The sequence below is a fragment of the Pinus tabuliformis genome, chromosome 8 (genome assembly GCF_031772625.1).
Source record: "Pinus tabuliformis cultivar Carrire ecotype Pingquan chromosome 8, CPIR1, whole genome shotgun sequence".
Lineage (NCBI taxonomy): Eukaryota > Viridiplantae > Streptophyta > Pinopsida > Pinales > Pinaceae > Pinus > Pinus tabuliformis.
In genome coordinates this window covers 1,481,267,152-1,481,278,520 of record NC_142294.1, presented here as the reverse complement: position 1 = coordinate 1,481,278,520, position 11,369 = coordinate 1,481,267,152, and the positions used below count along the sequence as shown (strand labels likewise).

The following is an 11,369-nucleotide window of genomic DNA, read 5'->3' as shown; positions in this document are numbered from 1 at the left end:
CAAAGGCAAGTGGATGAGCAGGGTAGGGAAGGATGAGACCCCGAGAGAAGGAGGGTGGAGACGGATGAGGAGGACAATGAGGATGGCAGGGGGGCCAGTAGGAGGGCTGGCAGAAGGACACCATCATGTGGTAGGGCAAGGGATGTGATCATATGATAAGAGAAGCTGGGAGTGTGTGAGAGTTAATGTGAGGAGGTGGAAATCAGGACAGAGGGTCACCATTCCAAGGTAGGGATTAGTGAAGGGAATGATGACATATAGGTGGATGCAAAGGGAAAAGACAGAAAGGGGAGGGGAATAAAGCATAAGGGAAAATAGGCCATAGACAGATGCATGCAGAGGGAGGAGATGAGAACCAAAGAGAGGAAAGGTGGCCGAAGAATGACGTTGTAGCATGTGGACATAAGCGGAGCCAATCCTGCAAGTTGGTATGTTAATACTCTGGCCCCTATATTCGTAAGGCATAGTATGTCTTTCTATATTAATCTAGGAAATTTGTTCAGGAGAAGGTATGAGTCTGATAGAAAGGCACCCAGGAATTCCTGTGACCCTAGTTGGCTGAAAACTGTAAAAAGGGCAATGAAAATCCTTGAGAGGAAGCTAGGAATGGAGGGAATAGATTCCAGGAATGGAAAGGTCTCCACCATGGAAAATTATCAAAAAGAAATGAGGAAGAGCGAGATCATAATGACCCTCATTGGAAACTCCGAGAGAAAACTAGAAGGAAAAAACGAAGAACCTCAGAGAGCAAGTAGAACCGAGAAAAGAGGGAAATAGGGAAACAGAAGACCTCTAAGGGTGGAAGAAAATATGGTCATAATTGTGATGCCTAGATACTGGGAGATATGTCCATGACCAAGACTCCCTGTGAGGCGAGAAACAGTAAACTAGCCTACCCTGGAGGCAAACCTAAGAAGACGCCTCTATCGCGTTGTTTAAGCGACGTATGTTGTCGCGAGGGAAAAACAATAAGAGAAGCAAGAATTGAAAGAACCCATAACTATGAGAGGAATTAGGAAATTCTAAAAGAAATCTCGCAAAGCATAAGTTCTGGCATTGAAAGGGATAACAAATGGGACATAGGTAAAAGCACTACAACAAAACCAGCGATTTGCGCCAGATTTAGCGCCAGATTTTAGTGCATTTTTTTTGTAATTGTGATGAGCAACCTGGCGCTAAATCTGGCTCTATTGTACAATTTTTAAAGCGTCCTTTTTTGCACCTGATTTTGCATCCTTTTTCACGCTAGATTTTGCATCATTTTTTACACCAAACTATGCATCATTTTTTGCGTCAAATTTTGAACCAAGATTTCCATCTTATTTTATGATAGGTTTTGCTTCTAGTTTTGTGTCATTTTTTGCATCTATTTTTCATTCTCTTTTGCTTCCTATTTTGTGTCATTCTTTGCTTCCATTTTTGCACCATCATTTGCATCAAGTTTACACTGTATTTTGAATCCAATTTAACGTCTTTTTATGCATCCATTTTGTGTCAATTTTTGCATCTAGTCTTATGCCAGGTTTTGTATCTAGTCTTACACTAGTTTTTGCTTCTGTTTTTGCACCAGCTTTGGTGCCTATCTTTGCACCATGTGTTGAATTTGATTTAGCACCAAATTTTGCATCCATTTTTGTGCCCATTTTTGCATCTTTTTTTGGACCATTTTTTACATCCACATTTACGTTTGATTTGTCTCCATTTTTCCCATCTCATTTTGCACCATATTTTGCGTCATTTGTTTCATCCAATTTTGCATCATTTTTAACACCATCTCTTGCATCTAATGTTACATCATTTTGAGCATCCAAATTTGCATTTATATTTGCATCTTATGTTGAGTCATGTGGTGTGTCCACCTTTGCATCTTATTTTGTGTCTAATGGTACATTCAATTTAGAGCCATTTTTTACGTCTACTTTTGTATTTTGTTTTTGCACCAAGTTTTGCATCCAACTTTAAGCTACTTTATGCCCCTTTTTGCACCATTTTTTGTGTCTACTTGTGTCCAATGTTGCACCATTATTTACACCGACTTTTTCATCCAATTTTGCATTTTTTTGGTGTCTAGTTTTACATCATTTTCACCATCCGAATTTGCATCTTTTTTTGCCTCATTTTGTGTCCACATTTGCATATAATTTTGTGTCTGAGTTCGAGCCTAAATTTGCATGTGATTAGGAATCATTTTTTACATCCAATATGGCATCCTTGGTTTCACCTTTTTTCAGCCCCATTTTGCATCTTGTTTTATGTCTTTCTTACATCTTTTTTTTTTTCCTTTTTTGCACCCAAGTTTGCATCCCAAATTTACACCATTATTTGCATCATCATTTGGCAGATTAATTTGTAACGTTTTTTGCTTCTTTTTAACGCTCAACTTTGCATCTTATTTTACATCTAGTTGTTGTCTTTTTTTGCATCTAATTTAGTGCCCATTTATGTGTCCTTGTTATTGCGCAATTTGATATCCTTTTGTATGATATGTTTTGTTCCCTTCTTTGTGTCAACTATTGCACAATTTTTCACTTCTAATTTAAAACACTTTGTATGTCAATTGTTTGCATTTTGTATTAATTCCTAGTTTAACATCCAATTTTACTTTCAATTTTGCATCCATGGTTACATCCGCATTTGACTTCTTATATAGAGTATATTTTTCTTTACATATATGACCCCCTTTATAGATTCATAGTGAAATATATGATAGTTTCTAAATATCATTAAAGCAGATATCACAATTCAAAATCATTTGTAAAGAAATTTAAGAGAAATTGACAACATCCATCCAAAAAAATAACAATGTGTCATTAACAATTTTCAAAACATGTATAAAATAGCAACATAATACTAATAAAATCAGTATTATTTTTAATCAAAACAAGTAAAATTCAAATATGATTAACAAATCAAAATATTTCATGAATATCGTTATTCTACGATAAATTAACAACATACATAAATCAAACTCATCGTATGATTACAAAATCAAAATGTCTTATTGATATAGGGTAAATTCACAACACCCATCTAAACATAACAATGTCATTCTACACAATAATTTCTTCATAAAAAACAATGCATATGCATGCCTAGCTACCACCACCAAGATCATCCTCATGATCATCTTGACCATCCTCATTACTCTGATCCACATCATCACCAACACCGCAACTATCATCATCATCTCCTCCTTCACCACCATCATCCTCATCCTCATCCTCATCATCTCCTGATATATGTTGAACATAATTTGGATCATCGTCTTGGCAATCATTACCTATAGCATTCTGACAAAAAAAATCAATATTACATGTTAGTATTAATTACATAACACAACGCATGTTTTTGTTATACAATGTTAACCATAAAATGAGGTAAGATATACTAGCATTTGCACCAGATGTTGCAAAGGAAACGCCATAAGGCATAAATTGAAAAATACAAATACAACGAAAGAATACTTTGATAAAGAATAAAAATATATTGAATGCTCAAATCAATGCCCCATTAACTGGAAGCATTTAGTAGACATATCTAATGCAGAGACAAGCAAAAATATATAATTCTTCAAATTCTAGATGGATGCAATCACTTAGTAATGCCATGTTGAGAACCTTCCTCTACTTGTAATATCCTCTATCAGGGGCAACCTTCACGCCTCTACCTTATATCAACACTGACGAAGTTAGCAATCCCATTGGCCCATCCTATTTATCTGTCAAGTTTGAAGCATAAGGCAAGTGACTGGACACTGGTATTATACAATAAGCTAAAACCTAAACTGAACTTCCCCCATGGGCATGACGGACAAGAGATGGGGCTTTTCTTAAATAAAAGAGATAGGGCAATCTTTACATCCCTACCTCATCAACACTGATGAAGTTAGCAATCCCATTGGCCTATCCTATTTACCTGTCAAGTTTGAAACATACGGCAAGAGACTGGACACTGGCCAATCCTATCAGATATCCCTCTATCAAAGCAACATTCTAATGGCCCCTACTACAATTATACAATATCTAGAGAGCATCATTAGAAACATCCTTTGGAGAGATAAAAATGAAAACAAGTGGCCTCTACTCCATTGGAAATGGGTGGCATTTCTTAAATAAGGTACGAGGGACAGAATGCAAGATCTTTTTAGCAAGGTCCCCTATACGAAAATCTATTGATACTATTGATGGAAACACACTTTGGAATAAATCAATTAGAAGTATCTGGTGTGAGGCAAAAAATAGAAGAGATAATCAAGAAAATATGTATGCCTAAAGGTTGTATAATCTACAGCGATGTGCTTCAAAGTAAAATTTTATCTAAGGTAGACACAGAAGTTTCAATTCATACAAAATTAATTATCAAATTGTTTTGTTTAGACTCTTAGAGCTAACTTTAAGTTTTAACAGCAGAAGATCAGACAGACCAGTAGTTTAGGAACTCTGCACTCCTCACCATTTTTGTATACTTATGGAGAAATTATAGATTTGTCAGATGGATGAAGATGTTTTTGAAAGCATCATTTTGCAAACATGCAAATTCTCCTTTGCGTAAAAAAATAAAAGCTGAAAAAAGAGAAGAAACCAAAAAAGGGGTAGAAGTATAGGCCAACCTAATGTGAAATTTCAATATAACCTTCTCTAACCTTGTCTAATTTCTAAACAACACATTTAACTAGTCATTGATGTCATGTTTCCTCTTTGATGCTTTACATCAAATTAACTTCATCTAACCCCCAACAAGGTAGATGTGCCCACCACACCACTTCATGAGAATGTGTACACAGTTGTACGTCCCTTCATTATCTCAGATGATGCTTTTACTCTCCACCAAACTCCTCGCATGAGAAAAGAAATCTTTGCAAGGTCTTAGTTCAGATTTGGGAAGCTTTGCAAAGGCACATTTTGTTGTTTCATGATGGTAAATGTTATTCATGAATGGAAATTTCTATCTGATTATGCTGAATCCAGGGCATCCTCTGTTATTCCTTACTGCTTTATGGTTTTTCTAGTTTTGTTTATGGTGGTGTGAGGCTTTGTCGAGGTGTGGTGTGAGAGAGGGACCAGACCATCTTGGGCTACCCTCCTCTTGGGATCAGCTCCTACTCAGGTCTCTTTATTTTCTTCCTCCCGTCAAGTCCTTACTCCTCAGTTGGCCGGGGCACGCACTTCTGAGGTGGATTCTATCTGCAGCAGGGCCTCCTCAGGGCATACATAACCCCGAAAGCTCATCAATTGCCGTGTGAGTTGGAACTAGCATTTGAGGGTGGGAAAATGGAAATGGAAATTTGAGAGGTATCACTGCTTCATTGCTGAAAGGTCATCTATCAAGAGTAGATGTACCAGTCCCATTACAACTAGACAGCTGCAGGGAAGGGTACCCCTTTCCAAAAATGACACTAAAAACAAAATTCTGATGATGATGAACATGATGCAGTTGGAATTTAAAGCCATGGACAAGCATTTGACAAGGATAAAAGCAGTCTTACCGCATGGCAAAGGCCCAACTCATCTAGACAATCTAGGTGATCAAGCACCCATAGATGTGGAGGTTTCCACCTCCTAGTCTCCTCATGAAAATTTATGTTTTCTATCTTTACTATTATAGTAGGATTATGTGTTATATTTTGTGGCTGTTAAGCCAAGGCACTGTAGGCTTTTTTAGAACTCAGTATATTTTTTTAAAATGTATATTTTTGGACAGCAGACCTCCTGTATTGCCAATGGTCTGGTTTCCCTAGTGGCAGACCAGAGGCATACAGAAGGTTGGATCATATGTGATCATCAACAGTTAATAAAAGGCCTTTAAATTACCTCCCCACCCCCTCCCAAAAATAAAAAATAAAAATCATCTATAAAGTTTAAAAACTCAATTATTGAGAAGATTTTTCGGCATAAATCACATCATAAATCATTTGTCGACGCGTTCCAAACCAACAAGTGTGGTTCATCGTCAGGACAAGTTGAAGATCCAGACCATGGCAGATTATTTTCCAACTAGCAAAATTAAATCACAACTAGGTTATTATCCAGCTAAGATTAATCAGAAATCAATTTTTTAAAAGTATGTTCTTATCAAGCCCAAATTTAATCAAACTTCAATTATACCCTGAAGATGAGCTCTGCAGTGTGGTCAAAAAATTGGGGAATAATCTACTCCAACACAGCTCTCCTCTTGAATAAAATAATGTCCAGCTACCTCAGCTTTAAAGTCATTCTAACCTTTTGTATGGAAGATTTATAGAATTCATTTCCATTTTAGTTATAGAAAATCCCAATAAAGATAGTGATTGATTTCATGTTTGTACATATGTAATGAACACTTAGCACAATAGTATAGCTCAGTTTGCCCAACTTAGCACAATAGTATAGCTCAGTTTGCCCAACCCTAGCACAATAGTATAGCTCAGTTTGCCCAACTTAGCACAATAGTATAGCTCAGTTTGCCCAACCCTTTCTACAGAAGGCATAATACCCAGGGAGGTTACAGGATCTATTCCCAAGTAGTTCTGTCCAGTTACCAGCTGGTATTTCAACTAGAAGTCAATTCCATTCCTCACCCAGAAAAAAAAATGCAGGGAAAGGAGGGAGAAAGGGGGATTCCATCACTCTGACAATGTACCAACTTCCTCACTTGGAACAGTTAATATGTGGGCAAGTTAAGGGAACATCTTTCTCTGGGAAAATTAATATAAACAATTACTGATGCAGTTACCTCCTTATAATGGCATAAATAAAAATTTTGTTGAATTAATGTTTGTAAGGAATTATCTTTGTAACGTTCCAATTTTGATGTACGGGCAGAATAAATTATAAACCTATCCATCAACCAAATGAGTCTTGCAAAAAGAAAGAGATAAAGAGAAACTATTCAAAAAACTTACCTTTAGCATTTGATGGCCTCCACTATCACTGGTGCTGAAAAGTTGCAACATCGGTGTTTCTTTTTGCGAAGGAGAGTGAGTAATTTCACTGCCTTTCTCAAAATTTGATAAATCACCCTCCCAGTCCTGTAGTAGTCACAAAGAAACATCTTAATATAATGAGGCATTTTCCAAACAAAACCTTTTTAAAAATGGTGCATTGGATAAGGTAGCCTACGTCAGAACACTATATAGGTCATAGAGGGAAGACCTGTAGCTGCTCTCGGATGGCAGGCACAACCTTATGCAAACTGTCAAAACAGCATGGCGCACTTCCCGACTTCACATCATTGTATGTCGAATCTATGCTTCGAATAAGACACAGTAGCTCTTTTGAAGATACCAAAACACTTAATACCTACAGATGAAAACAAAATATTACATTAGAATACAACAGACTTTAACAAATTATAAAACCGATTTTCTGGAAAAGCAAAGAATAGAGGTAACACTGCAAAGGACACGTTCAGAAAAAGATGTTATTGCCATTACATATCTCAGTTCTAATGATACAATGAAATACGCATGGAAATTCAACTGTGAATAACCACAGTCCACCCTTTTGAATCCCATTTGATATACTTGTCAGAAAATACATTAACAAACAAAATTATACATGTACTATGAACTCCAGTATAAACTGACATAAATCTCAGCCAAATACCAAACCTGTTGAAAATTAAAGTGATCATGAATATACAACGAAAATGCACGAATGTAAATTGGATTTCAAGTATTGTTTCTATCTGGATAAAAGAAACAAATTAGAAATAATAACCACCAACTGCTACCGTTATCAAAGAAGTGAACTTGTTAGAAGATCAAGCTAAAACAGTGAAATATTGAAATCCAGGAACATTTTCAATAAGACATTAAAAAACAATCATCAAACTTGGCAGGAAACGCAAGGTTTCAGGCAAGACCACTGCCCACCCAACCATGATCCACCTAAGTAACATTGAGTTGCACTCACTTCTTATGTGACTTGAGAATGGATTACGAATGCCGACTATTGGCATATCAACATTATCCAGACAGTTATAGGGAAAGATTTGAGAAACTTAGGACTTCAATTTTCTTTGAAAGCAACAGACTTACTACACACATTCAGGACATTTTTTGGTCAGAAAATCATTATGATTTACCAGCATGGATCCATCTTAAGCACGGATTCACATAAGTTGATATTCACATAAGTTATTGATATAGATCTTCAAGTCTTACTACACACATTCAGGACATTTTTTGGTCAGAAAAGCATTATGATTTACCGGCATGGATCCATCTTAAGCACAGATTCACATAAGTTGATATTCACACAAGTTATTAATATAGATCTTCAAGTAATTTATTTATATAAAGTGTTAACTTATTTTTTGAAAAGTATAAGGTTTAAACATCTTACTCGCATAATTTTTTTTACTTCTAATTACTTTACATGAAATTATATTATAGGTCAAATGGATAACTAATTAAACATGTATAGCATATTCTTTTTTTCTTTTTTATTATAGCCAACATTACTTTTCTATTTAGAGAATATTTTATTTTTATTTTAAGAGGGACACATGTCAACTCTAGAGTCCAAGTTCAGCACGGGCATACTTACACATCACGTTCACATTGGGCTGTAAAATGAGCCTCCTAGCCCAATTATACTATAAAGACAGCAAACATGATCACTCCCAATTTGTGTTGAGAACCCTTGACAGTGCATAAGAATATACCAAAAAACATTTTCTTCAAAATTGCATAGTCAAACCAGGTTTGGGTTGGGATCACAAGTTTGTCCATATCCATTCAATATCTATGCCCATTATACAAAGTTAGCGAAGTACCTATCAGATGTAAAATGCAAAACTCAATCCTTCTTTGCAGAACTCGTCCAAAACATGAAGCATATAAATTGCTCGCTGAATTATCAAATAGAAGTAACTTCAGTGCAATGACATCAGGCTGAATTTACCCATTGTTTCTCAAGCAATAGACATGATAATTTATGGAAATGACCCTCCACAAAAGACTGTAAATAGATGGTGTGCTTAGCTATTTGATTGGAAATCTTGTCTACAACTATTTAAACTACAATGAATTTGTCAACATAAAATAATAAGTTGGATAGGTATTTTTCAGACACAAAGCATTTGAGATCCAAAAATAGACGCTAATCTAAATGTCTCTAATTTAAACCACAGACAATTATTTGTTTGTTGAATTAACAACCAAATTAAGTTTCAATAACACGACGTAATTTTCATATACAAAGCATTTGAGTGCAAAATAAGAAAGATAGTTTAAACGCCTATAAAATAAACCAAGGACATTTTTTGTTTGTTAAACTAATAAACAATTATATCAAATTCAAGCCTACATTTACATGCATGAAGACTGCTCATAACTTAATCTATCAGGAATGGATCATTTGTTGTTAATGTTGAATTTTTCTGTTAATATAGCACTGACACCAAGGCAAATTCAATATTTAAAAGGAGGACAACACTTTTTCTCCTTTCCTGCTACGTGATTATTCCCATGCAAGAGGAAGTTCCAACTAATTGATTTTCACACTTCCAAAAGTAAATTCCTCATGTCTGAATTTTCTAGATACAAAACCTAGGTATAATAATCCTAATTGTTGATCCTACCTTGAAATAAGTACCTTTAATCCACCATTGGATCTTTAGAGCTATAAAAAGGATAATTAGCCAGAACATACTTTTGCCAATGATCATTATATCCATAACAACTTTCTTTCGTGCTTCTTTTTACTAATGATCCCACAGAATCAGTACCAGTCTTTTGCTTTTGAAGCAAGCTACCTGAAAGTGGAGACAATCGTTGATCCCTATCCCTAAGCATCTTATTCTCTGCCTCCAAATAATGATCCTCTTCGAGAGCGGGCATCATTTCGCCTTCTTCACCAATATTCCAAAGCTGTAAATAATCCAACCATAGATCAATAATGTGTGTAGCCTTCTTCAGACAAGCACCTACTGGCCAATAACTGAAAGCTCGTAATATAAACATGTACAAAGGCCTCTGTAACAGAAGGGACCATGTAGCAGGCACAACCAAACTACTCCGTGGCAAGGAAAATGACCTCAATCTCAAGGTATCCATTTGTGATGCAGCTCTCCATCCAGAATTCAACTCTTCTTGAGGCCAACACAAAGTACTGCTTACATAATTGACCAGTATTTTCACAGCCTCTGTGATTTCTACACTGGGGAGACCATACCTATGAAATCGATTATTAACAGGTAACAAAATACCAAAAGACTGGCAAACCCTTGAAGGTAAGGGCGAAAAATCCATTCACTAACCAAAACTGTACAAAGGTATGAACAACAAACTTGGCGCGAGAAAATATCGATGGATTCTCCTCGAAAAAATGATGTACAGACACACTGGGAGCACAAAAATCAGATATAGGAACAAATTTGTGTAGATACAAATTCAGAAGATGCAAATAAGGGCTAGAATTGAACTTCACAAGCCTTCCATTGTCATGGCTACCGTGCAAACTATGCAGAGAAGACGCCCATTTCTCGAAACGAGACCGGGAAGCCTTCTTAAACCCCAATTTCATTTCATCCGAATTCAAACGATGCATAATATCATTATCTTTGCATACAACGTAATAAGCAAACCAAAACATAAAATACTCAAATGCATTCAACTGCACCTGAAATCCTCCTCCATGGCCGTCCTCCTTCAATCGGTCTTTAAATAAAGCAGGGCAGACTTCAGATAAGATATACAAACCCCTCTCCGACTGAAGCATGTGACGAATCCACGCCGGAAGGCGCTCGGATGGAAACACATAGCGAACCACATTTTCCTCGTCTGCGGCAAAGATTGACGAAAACAAAGCTCCAGACGGCGAGAGAAGATTTACGACCGCATTCGCGGAATGCTCAGAGGTCTGCGCGATCCATCCGCCAATGCCGGACGGCTGTAAGACCTCCTCGAAGCCGAAGATCTTGCGGAGCAGAACGGGGAAGCATGTTATTTAAAAATTCCTGGTCTGATCCCAGCTGTGCCTATCGATGAAGGATTCCACGACCCGACATGAATTCAAAATATCAGACGATGATGAGGAAGCATTCAATAACAGCGAACTTAATTCTTGGGCTTCGAAAGAGAAATCTGTCGAAGGTGAAGAAGACACAACCATTGCACCTCAATTTTACAGTCTCTCTACTGATCCGGTCGGAGGCTTAAATCCCGAGATAAACCCCTTGAATCTTCCTGAACCCTCATGCAGAACCACTAAACCCTACACTACATCGGATCGCAGCACTCACTGATCTAGTATTATAAGCATTCGAAGGTGGGGATACTCTTCCCTTTATTTCAAAATATTTTCACCGCCTTAAGTAGCTTTTCAACTTTTGCCATTTCCCTTGAAAGACGTTAGTGTGGGGTGGGGAAATTATGTTGTTTTTGA

General features: G+C 36.7%; 1 protein-coding gene across 1 annotated transcript; it reads right to left on the bottom strand.

Annotated features, from left to right (window-relative positions):
- Positions 1–2,994: 2,994 nt before the first annotated feature.
- On the bottom strand, positions 2,995–10,925 carry LOC149241418 (uncharacterized). Its single transcript, XM_089367517.1, has 4 exons — positions 10,605–10,925; positions 7,131–7,277; positions 6,881–7,006; positions 2,995–3,290 (listed from the first exon to the last, which is right to left on the bottom strand). The coding sequence occupies exons 1-4, from the start codon at positions 10,701–10,703 to the stop codon at positions 3,093–3,095; spliced, it is 570 nt and encodes a 189-aa protein (XP_089223643.1). The 5' UTR covers positions 10,704–10,925; the 3' UTR covers positions 2,995–3,092.
- Positions 10,926–11,369: the final 444 nt, after the last annotated feature.

Bases quoted from the DNA above. Each gene is read 5' to 3' on its own strand.
- LOC149241418 (XM_089367517.1), bottom strand. From the start codon at position 10,703: ATGCTTCAGTCGGAGAGGGGTTTGTATATCTTATCTGAAGTCTGCCCT. The intron at 7,278-10,604 runs GTGCAGTTGAAT...TTTCATCTGTAG, and splicing joins GCCATGGAGGAGGATTTCAG to GTATTAAGTGTTTTGGTATC. The intron at 3,291-6,880 runs GTAAGTTTTTTG...TTTTTTTGTCAG, and splicing joins GAGGCCATCAAATGCTAAAG to AATGCTATAGGTAATGATTG.